The 25636-nt window shown below is 37.6% G+C and overlaps 1 protein-coding gene across 1 annotated transcript; it reads right to left on the reverse strand.

Annotated features, from left to right (window-relative positions):
• Positions 1-707: 707 nt before the first annotated feature.
• myt1b (myelin transcription factor 1b) lies at positions 708-25636 on the reverse strand. Its single transcript, XM_060893844.1, has 23 exons — positions 25460-25636; positions 20619-20719; positions 17432-17486; positions 16570-16600; positions 15941-16003; positions 14959-15227; positions 13935-14774; positions 12627-12761; positions 11163-11253; positions 10932-11051; positions 9294-9511; positions 9005-9195; positions 7827-8075; positions 7330-7484; positions 5953-6015; positions 5458-5526; positions 5039-5101; positions 4667-4750; positions 3940-4161; positions 3633-3724; positions 3448-3551; positions 2363-2506; positions 708-2079 (listed from the first exon to the last, which is right to left on the reverse strand). The coding sequence occupies exons 3-23, from the start codon at positions 17484-17486 to the stop codon at positions 1936-1938; spliced, it is 3402 nt and encodes a 1133-aa protein (XP_060749827.1). The 5' UTR covers positions 20619-20719; positions 25460-25636; the 3' UTR covers positions 708-1935.

Below are 25636 nucleotides of genomic sequence, written 5' to 3' on the forward strand. Positions count from 1 at the left end.
CAATTACCACATATCTTACATCATATGACTCAAGAATCATGTGGCTGCTGAATGGGAGGAGTCAAGAAAAAAAGTTTGTTAGTGGCACTTTTTGCATTTTGAAAATAAAAAAATAAAATCAAGAATAAGGCTACGTGGGTGTATGCTCATCTGACGCTAGCTGAGTAAAGACATTGTGGTTCAAAGGTTTCTCTTAATACATTTTTATCAAAGTTTTACCAGTACATACCCCTCTTTCCATCCTAGTTCTACATATATCTCTTTACCGAATGTATATGCCAACTGAGGAAAAATCATCATCAGTTGTCATCATTTAAAATACCATTCTGGACCGAAGATCACTGGCAAGACCATGACCTTGAAGTGGTAAAACGTAGGAACAGAGATTCCAGAAAATTGTACTTCCTATTACAATATTTCCTTTTCATGTTTAAACTCACAGAAATGTCTAGGTTCCAAAGAATTGCTTTTTTTTGTCTTTACATTCCCAGGGGAAGTGTTGCTGGTATTTTAGAGAACCTTATTTTTGTCCAAGTATGAGTTTTCTGTCTTTATTTAAGTACAAGACTACTGAGACTCATTCATCATAAACACAGAGGAACATTACAAAATAAATATACAGTACAATCTTATCACAGTTCATTAGTTCATAAATATAAAATAAATAATAAATACACATTTTCCATAAGTTTTGGATCTCTCAGGATTTTGAAAAAAATATCTATAATGGAAAAGAAAATGACAGCCTTATTTAATTATAAAAAACCTTGTCAGTTCAAAATATTTTCACTTAAAAAAGTTTTAAAAATCTATTGTCAAAAGAAAATTAGGTATAAAAAAAGGAAAATAGTTGTAAAAGTTTTTCTTATTTTCTTATATCCGTGTTCATTTGAAGATGGAAGGGGTATGCTGCATTGTTTCATAGTAGTATTTTCAATGCAGGATGCATGTTTAAATAAATAAAAAACTAAACAATAAAAAAACATAAATACATAAATAAATTAATGTTACATATATTAAGGGAAGTGTACATAACAAATTAATGTCTTAATAATTTATAAAACATTGATAATGAAACCTAAATATAAGCTGTTAATTGAAACGAAGTGCAATTCATTGTTGATAAATATAACAGATACAACTGGATTTAACTAAGTAGCAATACATTATATTACTCTATCAATAAATAATGCAAATGAATGAGAATGAACTACTGTTTCTGCAATCTACAGGTATTTAAAGTATTAAAACATAAATGTTTATCTAGAACTAATAATAAAATATATATTTATAAATATAACGGCTGAATTTTGGAGGCATGTTGTTTAACGGTTACACTGTAGTGTTAACCAGATGGTATCTGATATGAATAACACACAGCTTAAAGGCCCACAGTGTGTTCTCTCTTTAAGTAGAATGTGCACATGAGCTTGTCTAGAACAGGTACAATGGGCCTCAATGACCTGAAGCTGTGGTGATTCACTACAGGAAGTGCTGCATCTGCTGTGATAAAGGGCCAGTAGTCCCTCATACACAATACAAAGACAATTTCATCCAAATTGTTTGGCTCTTGTTAATGCTGAAGTGCACCTTCTTTTCTTTATCCTCAGCTTCACTCTCAAAGACATGCAAAACACACCTTTAATAGGCAAAAATAGGCAAATACAAGCTTCTCTTTTTTCCCCCTCTGGTCAAACAAAAAGGATTTGGTTGTGGTCTTTTCATCCTTTGCTTCTAATCCTGCAGCGCTTGTGGATTTTGGAACATAAATATTATATACATATTTCTTTTTTCTTTTCACAGAATGCTCCCTGGGTTGAAGGCTGTAATAATTCAAAAACACCTGAATGCCCATTTTGTGTGAACCATTTGCATGTATTTTCTTTGCTTCTACACACATTTCTCTTTTATGCCTCTACCGGACGATGCCTCAGGTCACACCTTAATGCCTTTCACTGCCTGGTTGATGGTCTCCAGCAGGGCCTTGTTCTCGGGGTTCTGGTAGCAGTCTTTATTGGTGTACATGTCAGTCAGAGTACTCACATAGTTTTCAAAATTCTGCTCTGTGATTGGTTCCTGCTGTGAAAAAGGAAATTTGAGCCATGATGCAAAACATTCTGTTTGTGTTTGAATTTGTGTGTGAACATTGTTGAGTGTAGTTTATTGTCCATTAATATGGGTGTGGATTTGTAACAATGAGCCATATTTATTTGCGGTGTTACAACATAAACTGCATGCTGGTATTATGAATTCATTAAAAAACGAATGAGAATCAATTACAGACATTAATTATTAAACAGAGTTACACTGTTAAACAAATCATGCTGTGTGTGTGTGTGTTTGTGTGTGCCTAAAAACTCACCATATGGGGCAGACGGATATTGGCCAGGCTACGTATCAGCGCTTGACTGAGTCCTGACAGCTCCATGAACAGTGCTTCATTCTGCTCCTCAATTATCTTATTTTCCTGCTCAATGTTTTTCAGGTTCCTCTCCATTGATGAGATCTGAGTAAAAATGAGAAACAAATATATTACCACTAAATGAGGCAAATATTGTTCAGTTCACATCTTCTGGGCCAACGTTGGGGCACCCAGGCCAATAGACTCGCCATTAAATCTGCCTTGCCCAGCATCAGCCATTCTGTTGGGTATATTTTGGTACAGGATTATTTTGACTATTTGGGTGTTTAGCTATATTGTTACTTTTTCATTCGCAATAAATGTTGCGTTACAGCTATACTGTACTGTTTTGTTACAGCTACTGGTTGTTTGAATTTAGAATTTTCACCCTCTTTCATAAAAAATACAATAGAGAAAGAAAATCTTATAATTTGGGTTATGCTGCATGCTATTCCAATGCACAGATCTTGAGACTGAGAGACAAGTCCTACACAAGAAACAGTTTATAAATATCAAATAACATTGTGTATGCTAAGATGTCTTAATAATATAGACACCATTACTTACTTACTATCCAGTGTGGTATAATTAACTGTAGCATGACCTTTGGGATATGGTATAATTATTTTTATAATGCAAGTGGAGAATAAAACTTTATTGTAAAAATGAATGTACATTTACTTATTACTACATTGTCACAAAAACAAACCATTTTCCTAGTATTTTAGTTAGAGTACTATAATGTGGTCATTTCTGCTTTATTATAGTCTTGTGTGTGAATAAAGTTCAGAAACTCGGTGAAGGAGAAATGCTTCCCTATTATGCTCTGTAGTGCACTACCTCAGCTGGTAACTCTCAGTGAGTTTGAGTATTGTGAGGAATCTAGCTAAAAAAATCATCTCTTATATGAAACCGTTGGCTGTGTTTTAAGTCATATCAGAAATTTGAGGGCAGGTCTTTGGCTGTATTGACATAATTACATGATTATGCAGGACATGGCTGTCATATGTGCTATTTTGAATGAACAATTCTGAATGATGGCTAACCTGTGTTTGGAGGTTGACCATATCTGCTTCCATTTCGTTGTTGGACTCACTGAGGTCACTGATTTCTTTATTGAGTTGCTTAATGTCTTCATCATTATCTAGAACTAAAGTAGAATATATAAATTAGGATATATAAAGAATAACCGATCAGTGAAGGGGGCGATAAATGAGTACACTGCTCTCACCGTCGCTGGCCTTGAACTTGGTGTTTATGTAGTCCTCCCCAGTAAACTTTGCTTTCTTTTTAGCCAGCGAGGCTCTGGGACAGCCGGAGAGACTAGAGGTCAAAGAACATCAAATGATAAAAATTCACTTTAAACAATAAAAATTCTTCACATAAAAACAACCCATAGTTCTGCTGGCTTTTATAAATGTTGTCTAAATATCTAAAATACAAATAACTACAAATTTTCTATGAAATAGCGGACAGTCCACACTGTCTCATGCAATCCACAACTAGCAGCTTTTCAGAATACCTGTTTAGGACTATACCTGCGATGAGTAAGGAAGCTGCCATTGGCATGGCCTGATCCATCACAGCCTGGTGTAGGGCAGGTGGGCCCCTCCGTTTTGAAGGCCTTCCAGGAGAAAGGGGAGCCATTCAGCATGCCTTCCTTCTGGCGCCGTGCAGCCAGTGGGCACCCATATGCACTGCGGTGGGTGGCATACTTCCCACTAATATGACCCAGACTGTCACAGCCTGGTACTGGGCACCTGGGAGAATGACACATTTTAAGAAAGAGAATATTGAGGGATGGATGAAAAAAAATGGAGATAAAACTGAAGGGATTGAAAATTTAACAGGAAAATATTTCAACAGGAAAATATTTCAACATTTTTTATCATAACGTAACTTTGAATCTTAAATTGTAATAGTGATCAATTGCATATTCATGAATCAAAGATTACAATTTTTAAATATATTTTTGCACCCTTGACCACTAAACACTGTAGTTTCCATACAAATTAGTGCAACAGAAGCAAAAAAAATAAATAAAATAGTGTAAACATGTTTGAGAAAGCTTTCTGAACTACATTAAACTGTAGTGCACCACAGTGAAATGACGGTCAGTTAAAAAGTCTGTGACGTGGTATAATTCAAATGTGAGCGATATTTATGTCTTCGATACAGGTATTAAATTTCCAGGTAAAACACTGTTCCATAACTGAGACAATACAATAGTGTAGTATTGTAAAAATCTTTCTACGTGGTACGAACTTTAAGAGTTCGGAGTCTTCTTTGTCTTCCTTGGTAGGTGTTGTTTTGATTCCACCTTTCTTGGCACGAGGACACCCAGACAAACTGAAAACAGAAAGTGTGAAGCCCATTAAGAGATGAGGCACAAAGCCACACCAGCCAAATACTGGCCATTAACTAAGATAAGACAATATCACATTACAGGTCAGTGGATTCATTTTCATTACCCATTCAAAAGCAACAGGGGAGGGTCTCATTTCCATATAGAGTGTATGTGAGAGTGTATGAGTCCTATCTACAGCTACACTGAGCTTCTCTGTCCTGCCATGTTTATGTATATATTAGTGTAAAAGAAAATGTGTGTTTATGTATGTGGAGTTGGACGAGCCATACCTTCGATGTGAGGCGTAGTTACCAGTGATGTGCCCAGAACCATCACATCCTGGGGTTGGGCACCTAGATGAGTAAGGTCAATGGACAAGCATTATTAATAGAACACTATGGTTAGCATGGATAATAACAGTACAGGCATTATTAGCGCAAACACTATTAGCACTATTAGCACAAACATACATGAAACATTTATACATGAACTCAATAATATAGGAAAGGCTGCTAAAATTCTAACGCTTGTTATAAATCTGCATGCAAACATGTAGATAGGAGAAATTATGAGTAATTATTATTAATTATTATAGGAGAACCAGGACAAGTGGGATAAGAAGTTAATTTTACAGCAAATTGAAAAAGCTGTAAAATGTATTTAGTAGTTTAGCATAGAGATATAGAGGAAACAGTGCTATAACACATACTTGAGTTCAGGTGCATGTGCTGCCATGAGGGAGCGGAGACTCTTATCAGCAAGAGGGCACCCAGACAGACTGAGACACAGACAGGTGGAAGAAAACAAGGAGCGGGATGCAAGACAGAGAAAGGACCCAGAATATCCCACATCAGTACCAGAAACAGAAATCAAGCAGCAAAGAGGCAAGAAAGGTCTACTTCTGTATTTTCCTCATAGTGAACGATGATTGTTTTGTGAGCTAAACTACAGGTATAAAAAAGCTACTAAAGCCCAAATGCATTGCTTAGACAACATGGTCAAATGATGACAAATGCATCAGAAATCACAGAAGGTTAGGGAGAGGGACAATGTTACTGTGTAAAAATGCCAACTAATCTGCTCTCACTCATTAGAATTCTCATAATTTTTGCAGAATATCAGGAGATTCTAAGCAGCCTTGCTATGTGGTGGAGGAAGCAGAAAGCAGAAACAGAGGAAAGAAGGGTTGCTGTCAGTGCCCTACCTTCGATGGGATGCATAGTTTCCAGTGATGTGGCCACTGCCATCACAGCCAGGAGTGGGACACCTATACAGAGTAGAACAGAAGAGCAATGCTGAGTACAGAAAACACTTTATGCAAATTAAGAATGAACGCTTAGTAGGCATACAAATAACAAAATTCAGATGGCCTTGCTTCAACTTGCAACTTGCAATCAGTTTTGCTTTGGTACAACACCACAGTGGGTTGAAATGAAGCAATCAAAATGTGATTCACAGCTTCCAGATTTACTTGAAAGTGTTTAACAAAATTTTAAATGAAAACATTAGGCCTTATGGGCATTTATAACATTGTGCCTCTATTTTTATCACCAGAAAAGTAATCAGACAAACTCATATTATAAATATAAGAATTATATTTAACAAATGGCAGCAAATCATCTGCAGTCAATGACTTTCTAAAGTTTAGAATGAATGGACATCACCAAATGCTAAGGCTTTTCCCTTGATATGTTTTGCCAGCCTTTAGTTGCTGCTTATTTGTGGGCCTTTCTGCTTTTAGATTTTTTTTTTCAATAATTAGACAGCATGCTCAGTTGGGTTGAGGTCAGGTGACTGACTCAGACATTTAGAAGCATTCCATTAATTTGCCATGAGAAACTTATGGGTTGCTTTTACAGTTTGTGCTTTATAATGTGAAGCACCATCCTTTTGGTTTATGCTATCCCTCTGATATTTTGATTTTTTCAGTCTAACGATGGACTCCTTTTCTTGCATCAACACTTCTTTGGACAGCATGTGGAGAGTTTATCAAGTATCAACTTCAGACATTTTATCTTTTTAATCTGTTATGAATAATGAAGAAACAGGAAACTGCTTATCAGTCAATTGTCCAAATTTGTTTTGAGCCTGTGGAAAAATGACTGTAATTCCTGAATCATTAATGTAATACTTTTTAAATCCCTTTAAATGATTGCACTTTAATTACATCTTACATTCCATTCAAATACACTGTATGTCAGGACTCAGCCCGGATTTTGGCCACGTGCTTTTGTTTATGTTTGTGTCTGCCCCGCCCTTGTCTCTTCCTCCCCGCCTCTGCACACCTGTTCCTTATGTGGTTAATTTTGTCATGTATTTAACTGTGCCGCATTGCCTATGGCAGCACGGAATCCTTGTTTCATGTCATCCTCTGTTATCGTGTGTCCTAGTCTGTGTCCCTGTTTCATGTTTTTTGTTAATAAATCTGTTTATTTTTACGCTATCCTGCATTTCGGTCTGTTTTTACCCCTGCGTTGCTGACACTGTACTGGTGTAAATAGGCTAAATTACAACAATTGTGTCACTGTCCAAATAATTCTGAATATATGTGACTGTATATGAGTCTGTGAATGCCACTCACATAAGGAGCTCTTTCTTGCACTCCCTGGGCTGGAACTTGACTTTGAAGCCGGGGGTTGTGACCTCACCAGGATACTTCCTGCCCTCTTTGCTCTCCTGTGCCATGTCACAGTCCTCAGCATCAGAGGAAACAAAGGACTGGGCTGTATGATCCATCTTTAGATGCAAGTACACACACACACACACACACACACACACACACACACACACACACACACACTCTCTCAATTAAAACAATTAATGAATTTTAAGAGCTCACCCTTTAGAACAGACAAAAGGCTAGATTTTAGTACAATCATTTACTATATATACATTTGTTTGAATTTCCTTTAATGATCAATTAGTTGGTTTGATCATTGTTAATCATTTTCAGTTGAAATCTGAAAAAATATATTATGTTTTAATAGAGTTTTGCTGTCCTTAAAATGTTAGACTAGAGAAAACTAGTCTGTCCTATATGATACAACTTGATTGTGTGCAAAAAGCTTGCAGTCTTACCTCATCTGGCTCCTCCTCCCTTTGCCGATTAGGTTTGGTATAATCTAGAGGTCCCTCCCACTCCTGCTTGTAGGCCTGTAAGTGGGGTGATATGGTAGTGTTGCCATGGTGCCCGGATGATGAGGATGATGAAGAGAGTGCAGGGGATCGCATGCCTGGGCTTGTGTTAAGTGGACTTCCCTCTTTCTTAATGGGCTTCTTCATACTTAAATCTAGAGTGCCATTCTCATCCACCTCGATCTCCATGTTCTAAAACATAGTTACACAATAACTTTATGATAAAGTGTTACTTGATACAGCAAAATGTAGGGTTAAATACAATAAATAATATTATACTGCATAATGTACTGCTCCTTATCCATACACTCTTCATGTAAATGAATTCAGGAATTATTTGCATCAGAACATATTATTGTACAGCTACATAGAGTGTGTTTTGATCTAAGTGTGTATAAACAGTGCAGAGTGTTTGGTGACTCAGTGTTAAAGAGCAAGAAAGTCAGCTGATCCCAGAGCAGCAGTACTCTGATTATAGGCAAGTCACTAGGCATCTCTGCCCATTAATCTTCCCCTTTTATCCTCCCCCACTAAAAACATGGCAGTAAATCGACAGAAATGATGAAGTACTTACTCTGTTTAGAAGGCAGTAGGCTTAAAAAAGATATAGGAGATGATGGAAGTAAATAAAGGGAAAAATATTTGGAGAGTTGCATTAGTCTTTTTGACTATACAAAATCATTGGACTTCCTTCATCCTCTCATTAGACTGGTGGGAATAATAAACAGAAGAGCTGCCAGCGCTATCCATGGAAAGCTCAATGCAATAACAGCAATGCATGGCAAAAATGAAGGGAAAGAGAATGAATAAAATAAGAGAAGAAGAGGTGATGCAACTAGGCCTCAACAGCGGTTGGCCTTAGGAAGCATATCACTCCAGCTCATGATATATTTATGAAACTGCTTTATGCTGAAGGGCAATTTTGCCACAGTTCCACAATGTAACACATTCACAAACCTTTGCACTTCTGCCCGAGAGATATAAAATTGTGTATGAAAATGAAAGGACACACTCATTCATTTCTTGTCTGAATGCCAGTGTAGTCAGTTTTCTCTGTGGATTTACAGTATTGACATTTATGTTGCTGAAATAGATTTGAAATCAATGTATGCACCCTGTACCTTATCCTGGTGTTTGGTGCTGAGGTTCTCAGGCTTTTCCCAGCACCGAGTAGAAAGGTTTAGAATGGCTGTTGCAGCCATGTGTGCAGCTTCAGCATCATGGGAGTAATCATGGGGTCCACATGAGCTCTTTCCATAGGTGCTTTGTATGCTAGGACTAGGGGGTGAGGTCCTGGGTAATGGAGGTTTGGCTATGGATAAACAAAGGAGACACATTAATTACATTTCTTACAACAATCTCTACATTTTGGACAATATTTTCTTTGACATTTAACTTGCATTTAGTTACATTTGAAAGTTTTGGGTGAGGTTTCACTGGTGAGCATCTGTGGGGTGAGCATACGTTTGCCAAACACCTGGACATCAAAGCTTGCATAATCAAAGGAGACCTTAGAGTACTTCTCCAACTCTTTAGCCAGGTTAGCACGGGGTGTGTTGGAAACCATGCTGGTAGTTCTATAGCTGCCACACTGTGGCATCTCAAGCTGCTTCACAAAACACATGGGTCTAGAAGGAGAGAAAGTGAGTAACTGCATGATTAATGCAAGTTATAAAATAAAATATATTAAGAGGTTTAAAGTTTTCATTACAAATTGTTAAGAGTTTTGCCCATTTATTGTTTAGTATATGAGTAAAGGTATTTTCCATACAATTCTTTTACAAAGTTTCACAATTCCGCTGTGTGTGTGGGCATTGAATTAGGGTTTTGTATATGTATATTACTTCAGGCATTTATTTTTAATTCAATTTAATCCATGTCTCTTATGCATTAATTCAAAAATCATCAAAGCAGACAAAAGAGTTGGATTAAACTGTGACTTATCACCTCTGGGCACAATTGCATTTTGTAGCGTATGGATTTCATGAGCTTTGAAAAGTCTTCATTGTGTCCAGTGAGTTCTGAACCTAAATCTTTTAGGAGCAATGCAAAAAAATGTCTAAAATGATATGTGTGGGTCTATGTGTGTGTGTGTCTGTGTATTAATATCACAGACCAAACAAAAAATTATAAAATAATAATTGCATGAAGAAAACTTTGAATCAGAGACAGCAATAGCAAAACTCAAACCAGCCTAGCTGGCAAGAACAATATAACAAATCACTTTTCTCCACATTTTGATGGTTGATGTGAACATTTCCTGAAGCTGGCCCATATGATTAGATACTTGGATGAAAGTGTAGGCGCAGAGGTGTTCCTAATAAAGTACTTGGTGAGTGTATATTTGGAATAGCAGTGTTAACCAGTATAGCCTTGAGTTTAAGCCAGTACATTCCCATTAGAGCAAGGTGACATATGCACATCTCTTTTATGACCTCTCTGTGTCTTCCTAATGGGCTCCTGCATTACACTGATGCTCATTCAAAACATAACTGTACTAATAAGAAAAGTCTATTGAGACAGGAATCTGCATTGCTTTCTGACAACAGACATCCTTTCCTGGAAGAAACTAATTATTTTTCTCATACTCCATGCCCTGTAAGTCCATTAATTAGCTTATCTGCTGCATAATTAGTGCTATGGGGCTGCTTTGTGAACTTGGTATGATAGACTAGGCTGTTCTCTATTAGAAGGGCAGGAAGGGAGGGTTAAGGTTGAACAAAGAATTCACCAATCAAGGGCAAGTGAATTTTTGTCCTTTGATTGACAGCTATGTATGTTAAACAACTGTGGCAGGTGGTTTTATCTGTCACGTTGTTTCAATGATTCCCAGCATCTCTATTGATTTTATAACATTATTACATTATAAAATGTATTCTATAGATTGAAAGTATGTTATCTGCATCTTCTGTGTTGTGTATGTTGTGTAGAATTTTCTTATGACCAGAAAGAACACTGCTAAAATCTGAAAATCCTATTTGTCTGACTCACCCATGTAAAACAGGAATGAGTGAAAATACAAAAATGTATTTAAAGCCATGGACTTACCTGAGTGCTCTCTCTGGGTTTGGGCTGACTTTGGGTTGCTCTGTCATTGGCTGCAATAGCGTCTGCTTGTCATGGGTCTTGGATAGCTTCTCAGCAGCAGCGATTGGACATCCAGATAAACTAAGTGCACATTACGTGTCAGTATGAGCAAGGAAAATGTATGTGAGCATATGTGAGCATCTGCATCACTAATGGGAGGTGCAGTAGTGTGACTAATAGGAGATGCTGTACCTGCGGTGCGTGTTGCGGTTACTGTTGACATGGCCCTGTCCTGTGCAACCAGGCGTAGGGCACTTCAGCACATTCTCATGCATGGCTAGGACTGCACACACAAAGAGAGCCAAACCAAATATAAACACATTCTTAAAAAAAATCATGTCAAAGTAATTAAATTAATGTCAATTATCAATAATTGTTCAATTAAATTATTTATAATGACAAATTTATGTCATTTTGCAGTGATTGTTAACCATTCACGAAAAAAGTACAATGAAATTAATATGTATAACATCCATTAAATAAAAACAGACCTTAAATAACCTAGGATGTAAAACCCCTTGAGGATATTAAAATATACATTAATTTAATTTTACCAAAAGAAGTCAGGAAAGGATGACCTAAATCTTGAATTTTGAATGTTTTGATACATTACCAGATTATACTGTACATTTGGACTTCTTTTAGACTGACTGAAACAAGCAGTGCCAACTGAACATTTTGCATCTACTGTATAAAACAGTAGAAGTGAGTATAGTTTCCCTACATCCTTAAAAATATTTCAAATATTTGATATATTATAATATTAGGTGTGCAAACTGTTACATAAGGCATAGTTATATAAAGCGCATCTGGTGTGTTTGTTCTTATTGATCATAGTTTTTAAGAAACAATTGCAAATTTTAGCAAAAAGAATGATAAATGCACAAATAATAAATCAGTTTCAGCTGCACAGATGCAAGCTCACACCAATCAATCTTACTTGTATGTCATTTGATTAACACTCTTCCCACTTTATCCTTTAAAATCTAATGTAAATTAAGGTTTATGCAGGTATATTGAGTCAATAAAGTATTCAGCAAACTAATTATCCTCCATAAGAGTAAAGGAAAAAAAATACTAAAGACTTTCTTTTTACATTTATACATTTATACATTATATATTATTTGTTATTTTGTTTTATTTTATTGATTTAGAGATATGGATGTCTTTTATAAAGTATTCTTTTATTTACATGTATACTGGTTATAAAGATCAGATTTAGCTGAGATCAGATTAAGATGAGCTACTTTACTAATTGAGCAAAAATTCAATATTTTGCAAAAATGTTACTTTCTTAATTGTGACAAAATATATGAATTCATATGAATATGAATGTATTCAGCCAGATATTAAATTATGCAATAACCTCAGAGAATATTTAACGATATCCAGACATCTCCCCACATCCTGATATTGTGCCTTATCTATGCAAGTGCCTCTCAATTAACTGACTAATGAGCTGATGAAAATCAGTGATTTCTGATTTTCATTTACAAATTGGGCCTACATGTTGACAATAAACCCCATTACCTATGTTTTAGTCTTAAATATTAAAGAATGAATTGTTCTCACAAAGATAGTAAAACTATACTATCTACTACACTAGACTGTGTGTGTGTGTGTGTGTGTGTGTGTTTGTGTGTAAGACTAACTCACTCTCTGGGGGGATCCTGTCTTTGTGAGGACAGCCAGACAAACTGCGGTGATGAGGGTACAGTCCAGTCACATGACCTGTGCCATCACAGCCTGGGGTAGGGCATTTAACCTCTCTTTTCTCTGACCTGGAACTTTCTGCAAAGCGGAGGTCAAACAACCTGTCAGTTCGAACCTTGTTTCCACACAATCACAATATAAAGATATGTATAAACATAATTGTTTAATAAGAAACACAATGCAGCATTAGTACATAGAAAAAAATCTATGAAGGTATGTCTGTAAACACTCACACCTCTTAACGTTATACAGGGGTCACTGAAGTGGATTTAGAGTGATAATGATGGCCATTACATGTGTTGGATGGACATTGGTTTGCAGTATGGCATTTTGGAGTATGGTCTGAAAAATGGGCATCATTAAACTCACTTTACCATTGGGAAGGTTTATCTTGGGGAAGTACACATTGTGCAAATGATGTCTCAGAGACAATAAATTCAAGGCTGTATAAATGAGAGGCAAAAAGGAAGGGAGAGAGAAAGACTGAGAGGACTTTGCTTATGCCCCAGTGGTTCCGTAATTGAATGTTGAAATGCTAACAAGACATGCAACTTCTAATTAAAACTGGACAGAGTATAAGCAAGGCTGTTATATGGGATGTGCAGAACCTGACTGAGTGTGCTCAGTAACTGAAGTGATGTGAGAACTGGGCAGAGTGCCAAGACACAACCACAAACAAACCAATAAAAGAACAAACAAATGCAAAACCAATCTAATTACAAGCACCCTCCCCCTCTCAGTCTCTCTTCTGCTTTAAGTGCTTTCTCCAGTAATCACATACTACAGCTTCAGTGTATCTTTGGAAGCAAATTCATTTGACCTGTTTACACTTTATAGCTATCCCATTAAAAGTCTCCAGGATCTGGTCTATGTAAGCAAGTGTATGTCTACTTTTCAGCTTATTTATCCAGGCTTAATGTGTGTGTGTGTGTGTGTGTGTGTGTGTGTGTGTGTGTGTGTGTGTGTGTGTGTGTGTGTGTGTGTGTGTGTTTTGAGTCACTACATGTGTATCTGGATTTAAACCAAATGTGGGCCAGGCCTAAATAAACCCTATTTATTTATTTATTTATTTATTTATTTATTTATTTATTTATTTATTTATTTTTAATATAAACCCTACCACTATGCCCCCAGGGCCAAAATAAAAACCCTAATGTTGAAATACCAGTACAGTCAGCATAGTTATTTGTGAATTCCGGTTCTGACAGTTCCTCAACCTCAGCTTTTTTGTGCTTTTACATGTTTATGTACCTTTGCAAAAGTAACTCTTGCGAAGCAGGTCCATGTGCTTCGTGGGGCGATCATCTAAAGGGAAATAGCGATGATGTTCAGAGATGGGCATGAACTCTCTGTTCCCTTTGACCTGCTGGGCTTTGAGAGCAATAGCCTGCTCTAAAAGCCTCAGGTTTCCCCGCATCATGTCATACATCTCTGACTCATCAGCCATCATTGATTGCTCGTCCTCTTCATCCTCATTTTCATCATCCTTCTCTGATTCCTCAGACCGCACCTCAATAATCATGGGGTTGGACAAGCAGCTCTGTGGTGAAGGGGGTTTGTGGGTAATGTAGTCCTCTTTTTGGGAGCCCTGAGTTGCATCATTCACAGATGGGTCAGAGAGGTAATACTGCTCTAACTTGTGATCTTTCACATTTTCTTCTTTGTCATACTCCTCCCTGCAGGTTTTCTCTACATGTGGTTTATTGTCATTCTCTGAAAAATGTTTACTGATCTCTTCTGTGAAATACTGGTGGTCTGACTCTTCCTGCCTTCCATTCTGTTCCTCCTTCACAATCTCATTCTCTGCTTTCTCATTTGTTCTATTCATTGTGGGTGTCTGAGCTGTTGTCTGGCTTTCATCTTTTTTTTCATCTTTGGTTCCCTCATTGTTTTCCTCCTCTTCTGTTCTGGTTGAACTATCCCCCTTTACCTCTATGGCTACAGAATGTTGTTGTTGTAGAGATGTGGTATAGTTATTGTGACTGCTGAGGTGCAGTAGAGAGTTGGCTACTATATGCTCATAATTGGAAAGATCAGTTTCTTCAGATTTAGCCTTCTTTGTGCAGGATGCCTCAATGACCATGCACTCCTCTATGGGAGAAACATAAATAATCAGAAAGATGTATTTGCTAATAAACAATGTATTATTAATTAGTAACTTTTTACTTTCTACTGTCAGGTTTGAGTTGATCTGCTGTATTTCAAGACTACAGTCTCTGGTTGCCAGCAAAATGTGGTTTATGGCTGTTGCACTTTAAACCCTCACCCTTATCACCTGTTTCTCCCTTATTGGAGCTGCTGCTCCTAGGTTCCTTTTCTTCTTCCTCTGGGTGTTCTTCATTGCCATACTGCTGATGAGATTCACTCTCTTCTTCCTCGTCCTCTTCCTTCACCTCCATCTCCTCGCTGCTTCCATCACTCTCTGCATTAAAGCATCCATCTAATGCCAACTTCAGTGGGTGGCACTTCCTCTTGGAGGGTGAGTGATTCTGCTCTGACTCCTCCTGTAGCCTCCTCTTTCTGGCTATGGGGCAACTCATTGTACTATGGTAAAGGGAAACAGAAAAAGAAATCAGAGAAAACGTGATTATAAAACCATGCCAAAAAAACTCATGCTAATGGACCAAAGGCAATTATGAAATCATACCCCGTGCCGTGCATTGCCACACCGTGAGAGCAAATGAAATGAAAGGTATAGAAACAAATGACACAGTGCCTTTGGAGGGCGCTGTGATAGCACAAACCAATTATATATCGTAATCGTTTAAGTGGAAAATATCATGCCACAACCAAAAATTCACTAAAACCCCCAGCTAGAAAATGTAGCTACTGTACTAATGCAAGACTCTGTGAGATCTATAAACATGAAGCTTCAAAAATAATGTCCATAACTATGTGTAAATAAAAACAACAGTAATACGTTTACAACAAGCTGGAGACATGTCTTAATTAAAGGCCAAGAGGTTTCAGAAGGTGAGTACTGAGAGAAAGTGAAAGAGAGAGAGCAAGAGAGAGATACCTAGAAAACAAAAAAATGAATAAAAAGTGAAAATGAGTGAGGCTGCTACAGTGAAAGTCAGAAGGATAATAAGTGTTACAAAATAAACCTGACAAATATGACAGGATGGTTATATTGAAGGATGCTTATACAAGGTTGCAAGTAAGTGCAAGGAAAGGGCCCAAAAAGGACTAGAAGAAAGGGTCTATAGAGAATTATAAACTTACAAAAGACCTATTGGGTAATCAATCTGTCATACCTTCTGTGTCGTGCATATCTGCCACTGATATGACCAGAACCATTGCATCCTGGAGTGGGGCAGCTAAATGGAGTAAGAATTCAGTTTTAGGCTCAAATGATGATGATGATGATGATGATGATTATTGTCCTTTTGGTCCTGCTATATTTAGGGATTTAGTGAGGTCAGTTATACTGTAGCCTTCCACATTACATTCACCTAAATCTTCCAAACAATGAATTGACTGAGTACATGACATGACCTGCACAAGCGAGAACATGAGAAAAGGCCATGGATCTACAGCAGTTTCATTTATGTATGTCGTGCAAAATGATAATCAGCATTCATACATATGCATGAAAAGCAGGTTAATCAGTCAATTCCGAGTAGGAGGCTATGTAAAGGAATAGCATAATTTGATTTATGATCATGTAAAGAAACTTGAGGATCTAATCTGAGGTGCAGTGTAGACACTTGTGACCAATTGCACAAGATCATGCAACCCTCTCTAAACTGTCTTATCCCACATCAAAAACCGTGTTAGTGGTTTGCAATATAAAACGTGCAGCTTAAAACATGCAACTTAAAAATGATTGGCCACAATGGTAGAATTTTGGCACATTTGTCTACGAAGAGGAAATCCATCTTACCTCAGCTCTGGAACTATAATCTCGGTGGGAGCTGCAGAAAAAAAAGATTCAATATAGAGCGTAAAAAAACAAGCAGAAGAAGCAAAACCCAAATAATTGCAGAAAATGACAATCAATAAATCACAAACACAATGAAATCCTTGGAGGGCACATGCAGCAGCATATATGACTGCATTATCAGGCAAAACAGACATGGCCATGTAAATACACACACATACAAACACATATGCCAAGAACAACTGATTCAGCCAAAAAATACAGAGTTGATGAGGAATAAAAAAGTGCAGCTATATGCAGCCTTCAGCACAAGTCTGTGATTAATTGCTGCTGTAGAATTAGGACTAAAGCTAAACTGCAGTAAGCAATAAGCTTAGCATATTAAATCAATACTTTTGAGTGCAGCACTTATAGTAAACAAATAGGGACAGACTAAAATAAATCTAAAACACATTAGGAAAAAAAAAATCTGAATTCTAGAGCTTGACAACAATACATCTTCAAAACAGTAGAAGTCCTGAAATATGTAGTTCTATTATTGTTTATAATATTTAAATTTCTAACTGATGTTGTGTATGTTTGATTATACACTTTATTTATAATTTGTTTAATAAAACACAATTAGCTCCAAGCTGTGCTCTAATCAGACTGTGCTTCTTATAAAAGAAAAGAAAAAAAGGCTAGAAGGTCAGCAAGCACAAGCAGATCTGTCTGAGTGCGAATGAAAACCGATTCTTTGCTGAACAACAAAAGTAATGCTTTGCTGACCAGCAGAAATGATGACTCTACACAGACAGAAAGAAAAAAAAATAAAGTGAGTAAGTAAGAGAAAGAGAAAGACAGACAGAAGGACAGACAGACTTACTTCTTCCTCCCTTGGACCGTGTGCATGCACGCTTATCGTCAATGTCCAAACTCATCTGTAACAGAGGGAGAGGGCAGAGTCAAAACTGTATTCCTCAGGCAAAGAAGAAATACAAAGTACAAATACAGTCACAAATCCAAATGAACAGCTTCACAGTAATAGACTGTGTTTCAGCACACAACTGAACACACAGTACAAGGATTTTCGATTTTTTTTTTGCTCAAATTCATCCTAAACTGTTATTAAATGATCTCAGAACAGTGCACCCCTCACCTTTTCTCCCAGAAAGAGACATGTAGAAAGAGAACATGAAAATGCAGCAAATAAAAATGAAAGCAAAAAAAACAAAACACACACACCCTGTGATCACGTTTTCTTTCTCTCCATCATTTCATCACCATATAATTTACTGCACCTGAACAATCAATATGATTGGATGGTGCGCTTGGGGGAGTACGCTGTATCTTTAGGAAAAGCCCATTTATGACTGAGGCCCCATGTGAGGCTTGAGTGGTTATTATAATAGTGAACATAAGCATAGGGCTAACAATAATACAAACACAGTCACTCCAAATCACTGTAATTCTTTTCTCAGAGTATATGTGCGCCCCATCACAGCACTGTGCTATTTGGCACAAAGGAGCAGGTGTCGAACCCTGTTTCACACTAAAACACACATACACAGTAGAATGAGCTCACGCTAAATCTATTGGCTGTTTTTAAGGCTCAATAGTGCCATTAGCCCTGATTACCCGGCTGTGCTCAAAATCAAATGGAATCCATGCAAATGCCCTACATCTCCCACCCATTGACCCTCCCTGAACCCCACTCCCACTACACTTAGACACTTTGTTGGAAAAGCCTCCAAACCTGGCAGAAGCACACTAGAGTTTAACACAAGAGTTTCTCTTTCACTTGGCCCCTTTTTCTTTTGCTCTTTCTTCCCCCTTCACCCTCTCTTCCTGCTGATCACTGACTTTTGAGAGTATGGGATAATGAGGATGTTGTGTGTGATTTGGGTGTGGGGAAGGGATAAAAAGTTGATTGTGTTTGTATGTGTGCACATGTGTGGAGTGTGGGTGTGTGTATTAGGGGGGCTGGGGGTTGTATCCGGGTGTACAGGTGCGACGAATGCCTTCTCTTCCTCTCTCACAGTCACTCAGCTCTCACCGCACACTCACAACAGGCCTGCTTTGTGCTTTTCGACACCGAGCTTGGCGATTCACACACACAACTGTTCTGGGAGAAAAAGTTTGCTTAAGCACTTCAAAAAGCCCAGCTCATATAAACCCGGGCATTGTGTTGAAGGTTGTTTATGTGTTTATGTCTGTGTCATTTAGCAGTGAGGTCTGTGTACCCTCCCTGTGTTTCTGAAACTTCTCTCTTACCCCAAAACACGTTAGCCAGGGACTAATGAGTCCCCTCCATTCTTCTCTCCTTAATGATTATACTGTGCTGCGTTTTTTTTTTTCTCTCCTTCGGTCTCTTTTCGTCCATTTCTCCCTCACTCAGGCTGATAGTCAACACATGAATCGTGCAGGCACTAATAGAGCCAGCATTGCTTTCATGTTTGCGTAACCATAGTTACATGCACGTTTCTTTCAAATAGGTAAGTACACCAGAGTTCACATTCTTCTTCTTCTTCTTCTTCTTCTTCTTCTTCTTCTTCTTCTTCTTCTTCTTCTTCTTTTTTTTGTTAAATTCCACCTCATTAAATTTATATGTGTCAGCCTGGTTCATTTCATCTGAATATCCTAGATCTCTTTCAAAGGCCTTTTAATGTATGTTCATATTATGTATAGTTGTTTGTTTCTTTTGAATTACAATCTTTGACTGTTAAATATATATTAGGCAGAGAAGATAAAGAAGACAGAAGTGAGAAAGAAAGACACACCGCTAGATGTCTACAGAAAAGCCATAGGTTTTCATTAGCTAGAATATAGGGAGGATCGTGCGTCCCTTGAGGCTGTGTGCTGCATTATTAATTTTGTCCCTCTCAGCTTTGGGCCGGTTTTTCTTGCACTCTCTAGGCTGACAGCTCTATGTAAATTGCTGGCTGGGGGCAATGGCTCCACAAAGAAGGTCACCTCTCCTCCCCCGGTGTGAATAAATGAGCCTTTTATTCCCCTCCACATTTTTACAAGAAGAGCACAAAACCCACAGTGGCAGAGTGACAGGGAGACTGACGTTCCTGAAAATTACCTGTAGACAGAGACACACAATTACGGGAGTCCAATGATGTCACCAAGGAGATCCATCATGCCTGTCCATCATAGGCAGAGGAGGAGTGCATTTAATGGGCACACTTGGGGCTTGACTGACAAGTAGTGGGACTATGTTTGTCTATGTGCACGTCAGATTGTAGTATCTGCGCATATATACTGTATATGTATATAATTATAAACCTATACTTTTCATTCCACAATACATACCACAAAACTCAGATTTTTGAAAAATTATATATATATTTATACTTATCAGATACTATAATGATTCATAAAACTGATAATGCTATGTGTACCTTTGTATATGTGTTATATTGGAATGAGTGTGCATTTCTGTATTTCTTTAGGTTAAAGTGTTTATTCTGCTAAAGCCCTCTTTATCACATATATGGCATTATCTAATTGGATGTCTTTAAAAGCACTGCATGTGGTGTCAGGTGAATCTTCATCATCACAAGCTTACAAAACACATTCACTGGGCCACAGAACAAGTGTGCTTATAGTCTCTCTCTCTCTCTCTCTCTCTCTCTCTCTCTCTCTCTCTCTCTCTCTCCCTCTCACCTTCCTCCCTTATGACCCCTCCTCTTACTGATACAAAAAAGCAGAGGAAAAAGCAGACAGCTCTAAAAAGAATAAAGAAAAAACACACATCTAAGCATAAGTGGTATAGAAGAGGGGGAGAAAATGAAAGTAGCAAAGGAGGCAGAACAAGAGGCAGAGTCTACCTTTGTAAACAGAGCAAACAAAAACTGCTGAAGGACAGAACCACTTTAAAATCTCAACAGTCTTCTTAAGTAATACATGGAGGCTTAGGAAATTAAATTTTTGAGAGCATGGGACAGGTGACATCTACGAACTTTTGCTTGGTATTGACATTCTGCTGTCACTCCTCAGTAAATAAAACAGTAATGGCTCACCCATCTTAACTTTGATGACAAAGAGCAATAGTAGGTAAGACTTACTTTGAGTGCACGATTCTGTGGTCTGAGAGAGGGCTGGCAGCGGCTGATCTTGTCTCCTCGTGTCCAGCGTTGATTCACCAGCTCACCCCGATACTCATTTTCTGATAAAGAAAGAAGTAAAGAAGGTGAGAAAGAAAAAAGAAAGAAAGAAAGAAAGAAAGAAAGAAAGAAAGAAAGAAAGAAAGAAAGAGAGAAAGAAAGAAATGGTAAGTATCAGCATCAGCACTGGGAGAAAAAACAGTACACTAAGCACAATGAAATATCAGTTATTCCATTCCAAAAGGAATGATTCAGCAGCAAAAGGGCCAGATCATCCCATCACCCCAGAGTAAGTGCAAGAAACACCCCCCTCCCCGCTCACACACACACACACACACACACACACACACACACACACACACACACACACACACACACACACAGTAGGAGTAATCTCTAAAAATGATGAACAAAGAGTAAATGAATGGAAAGTCATTTAAAAGCAATAGTGTGTGAAAAAAAGCAGCAGAATATTTTAGAAACAGATGGTTGCTAATGTTAGTTGGGGTGTCTATACATTTTGCTGATGCATAATTAAACAGAATCATATATCACAATTTACAAAGTCATGTGACTGAGAAGACGCACATGCAGCTGAATGCCAGTTAGCTATGAGAATCAATCAAATGTGTATGTGTGCTGTGTATGTGTCTGTGTGTGTGTGTGCATGTGGGGGTGGGAGGCAGTAACTAAAGTAAATAATGAATCTCCCATAAATCTGCATGCTTTTCCTCCTTCATGTTCTTTTTCATTAAGGTAATAGCATTTGCCACAGTTCTGGACTGACATGCAAGTTCAAGGAATAAAATGGCAATGAAAAAAGAACAAAAGCTGTCACACTAGATTCATGTTAAAGTGATAATCCTATTCATCATCAGACACATATCACAATTGTATAGACACTTAAACTGCAGCTCATATTGCTGTTCATTTAACACTGTCAACCAATGATTTGTCAAGCTTAATTCTTGGATAGGTTTATTTATTCTTTAAGCTACTATTAGAAGGAATTTATTGCATATTAAATAAATATTGGTAAAATATTATAATATTTGCGAAAATAGATTTTTAAAAAATTACAAAATATTATGTTCTTCCTGATTTTATTACTCAGCTTTTATGTTTACACTTTGTACCTTTCCATGTACCAGGGCTGTTAATAGTCTATCCCTTCTCTGTTGTATCCTATCACAACTTCCTCTCTCCTCCTTTCACTCAATCTGTTGCTTTTTCCTGACTGTGGGCTCCCATCTGTTTCAGTCTGGGCACTAAAACACACCTCTGACAGAGAGTGAGTGAGTGAGTGAGAGAGAGAGAGAGAGAGAGAGAGAGAGAGAGAGAGAGAGAGAGAGAGAGAGAGAGAGAGAGAGACTCATTTCTTGTAAATGGGTGGTTTGTTAAACAAGTCTGCCCATTCCTCTCTTCTTCTCAATCTCTATGTCCATAACATCTGCCCTTGTCTCAGCAAGCACAAAATAAACAAAGCAGGCAGATCTGATGTGGCACTTTAAAAACTCTGCAGAACAGCAATAATGCAAAAGAGGACCGGCAGAAAGTCAATGACCAGAAATGGAGAGATGTAGGTCATTGCTTACCAGTTAGAGCTTTTCCAAAGAGAAACACACCACATTTTTAGGAGATGGCAAGTCTGATTTTCTGATTTTACACACCAATTGCAGTAAAATTATTCAGCTTCTTTAAAAAAAAAACTTTGTATGTCAATCCAAAGCAAAACAGGTCTTTTACAACATCTTCAAAAGTGTTCAAAGAGTCTGGTTCAAGTTTTTAGTAAAACTCTCATCTCAAAAGTCCACCCTTGTAATATACAGCACCCCACTTTGATGCTATACATAAAGATATCTTGGACAAGTGACAGAAGAAGGCTATTGTAAGGTTCTTGGAAAAATTATTATATTATATTATATTATATTATATTATATTATATTATATTATATTATATAAAAGGTTATTGCTTCTAGTGCAAAAATTTTTTTTTTTAAATACACAGGGCCTCTAGACCGTCCATGTAATCTATGTTAAAGAGTTTACTACCTACATTGAGTTGTAGATGTTTTCTGACCAAATATTTTTTTATTTTAACTTTTATGAAAGGAGTCTTAAGTGACAGCACTTTGTAACAGCCACAAGAAAATGTTTAAGATAGAGGATTTTAGCTTTGTGGTTTTTCCTTGAGAAGGTAAACTACATTATACACACAAGGCAGTTGAAAAGAAGGGGTTGATACGTAAAATAAGTGTAAATTAGAGAAAATGTACATTTAAGTGTAAATTAAATGTAACTTTGTTTAATTTAACTTTGTTTAATATTTACTAAATCGTAATTGTTTGTACATTGTTGTGGTTAAAGGAAAACAATCAACTTCGGGGATGTATGAGTAATTATTAACAGCATAATACGTCGACATTATTTTCTTATATTTTAATTTCCTTAAATAATGCACAGTTTGGTCGTTTAAATCATATTTCCATTTCTCATAAATAAACAACCAAAAATCATGCTTTATGTATTGTTTTAACGTTATACCCATATCGGTTTAGTTATGCCTGTTAAAATACTATAAAGCAAACTTCAGTGTATTTAGAATTTCCAAAGCAGTACTAAGAGCAAAATAGACAACACCAGCAAGTCGACGATCAATTGAACCACGCACAAATAGCACGTGAAAAGCGTTTCAACTTCCTGGGTTTGTATAAATAGCACTGTTGTACTATATTTAAAAAAGGAGCCAGGGTCGGTTCTTAATAAACAAGAGCCTTAACTCGGTGCTGTGCACTGAATAAAAACAGCACACTTTGGCCCAGCTGCTCTACTGCTCATGCGCATTTGCCACCCCCACTCCAGCACCTGCTACCCTCCTGTCTTAATTCACTTCACCTTTTCCACTAACGTCCACTGGGATAGCACAGTGGTCTGATTTGTTTTGCTAATATTTTAAACATAAGCGAATTGTAAATAAAATAGCTTTGCCTATGAATTAGGAAGTTATCAAATTTCCGTGTCGCCTAAGGCTGACGTCTTTCGTTTGAGTTTAGACTCTGTGAAAGTCTAGTCGTGCCAGTTGCCCCGAGAGCATCATTAAAAAAAAATAAAAATACTTGTACTGAGGCGACGGCAATAAAAGAATAGTTTTGTAAAAAAAAAAAAAAAGAAATATTCTACTGAATGACAGGGTCTGACGCTTAAATGGCCCTAAACATAAACACTTTATAAAAGTCTCGTGTTAGGTTATACTGGCAGTTCATTGTAGTGGCAGCAAAAACGTACAAACAGCAACAACAGCAGTAGACCATCATTAGTAGTAATAGAAGTAACGAAAACAGATTGCCAACAGCAAAACTAACAGACATGGGTCATAAAGCAAAGTAAGATGCAGCGAAATGGTGGTCGGATGCCATTTCTTGTGAGCTGTAGTGAGAATAATTAGACAAACATTAATCAACGGCTTGTACCAACGCTTTTTTTATGTAACACTTTATTAAACATTCTCATAACTGCAACTATGAGATCAAACACCAGCGGACTAAAAATCCCTTTCGAGCCTCCAGCGCATCCACCATCTTGGCTGCAGGTGTTTTGATATGACACTTCACTTCATCCAGTATAGAAAGAACACTGGCGAAACTCTGTATGCCAGAGTAAGAGAAGCGTACGTGCACTTGTGCTTAATCTCAAAATCACATTTTAGAGAGAGAGTGAGAGAGAGAGTGAGAGAGAGAGAGAGAGAGAGAGAGAGAGAGAGCAGTTTGTGTTTGAGGACTTTTGCGCATCTACCCGGGGCGATTGACATTTACGGACAGCATCTCCACTCAGATTCTGCTGCTGCTGCTGAAAATCAAATGGCCACCAACCCCCACTCTCTTCTCTCCCTCAACGCCATCCGTGCGCACGGCCGGGAGTCCGGTGCTACGCCCCTTGTTACAACCTTAATCACACACGGCCATATGGAAGTAACTCTCAATTCTGGCGCCGCGCTAAAACCCAAAAAAGCAGCGTGCTTATTTAAACGCGATTATTTCAGTGACTTATTGCTGAACGTAAGATTGAATGCTAAATATAGCATGATAACATTTATATTTACTATATAAAGGAAGTGGAAATTCAAAAAACGCAACAATGAACAATTCGAGAGAAAGCATGATTATAAGAACATGTTTAATGACCCATAAACAGTAATCAATTTAGTCGGAAAATTAGATTAAAATCAAGAGTATGCTGCGCAAACGCGTAAGTGCTTTTCTGCGCCAAAAGTGCGCAAGCTCATCTCACTCGCTTTGGATCGCCATAGTCCACATTTATCACTTTTCCCCCATGTAAACTCTTCACTCCTGCCTTCTTAGACCACGCTATTCAGAGAAGTATGGAAGTACTTTTCAAACCAAATGTTTTTCTTATGTTCAAAATATTTACTTTCTTTAAAATGCGTGGTTTTCTTAAACTACTAGTATTTGGTAGATGCTATCGGCAAGACTTCTACAATTACAACAAATCTTATTTTCACGAAGACATTCAGAAAAGCTACATTATCATGACCAACACATTTAACCTTAACCTTGATCTCCATTGTAGGGCATCTCGTAATGGGATGCTCTGGATAAATCAACCTTTAAACTCCAGTAGTGCTGGTTAAATGGTAAAGAACCGTTCTGGAAACTGTAACTCCAAACAGGCTAGTGCACTTTTCGTGCAGAGCTCGGAGTTAAGAGTAATAAACATGTTCCTACGAAAGGAAAATGGCCAAATGTATACTCATATGGAAGTGTTTTAAATGTAAACACAAGTACCTGAGTAATCAGATAATTCCAGAAGCGTTGTTCAGCCGACACACAAGAAGGTCTTCGGTGTTTTCGATTTTCTGTCGCAGTCAGTACGCTATGACGCTATCAAATAGTTTGCCCTAAATGATGCCATTTACCGAATGACAAAAAAGCTGTAACAGTACTGGCCCGGTAGTATCCAGA

The sequence above is a fragment of the Tachysurus vachellii genome, chromosome 19, assembly GCF_030014155.1.
Source record: "Tachysurus vachellii isolate PV-2020 chromosome 19, HZAU_Pvac_v1, whole genome shotgun sequence".
In the NCBI taxonomy this organism is placed as follows: Eukaryota; Metazoa; Chordata; class Actinopteri; order Siluriformes; family Bagridae; genus Tachysurus; species Tachysurus vachellii.

Excerpts from the sequence above, each read along its gene's own strand:
- myt1b (XM_060893844.1), bottom strand. The coding sequence starts at position 17,486 with ATGAGTTTGGACATTGACGATAAGCGTGCATGCACACGGTCCAAGGGA. Across the intron at positions 8,076-9,004 it reads GCACCAAACACCAGGATAAG|AACATGGAGATCGAGGTGGA; the intron begins GTACAGGGTGCA and ends ACTATGTTTTAG. Across the intron at positions 5,527-5,952 it reads AACTATGCATCCCATCGAAG|TCTGTCTGGGTGCCCTCTTG; the intron begins GTAGGGCACTGA and ends TCTGTGTCTCAG.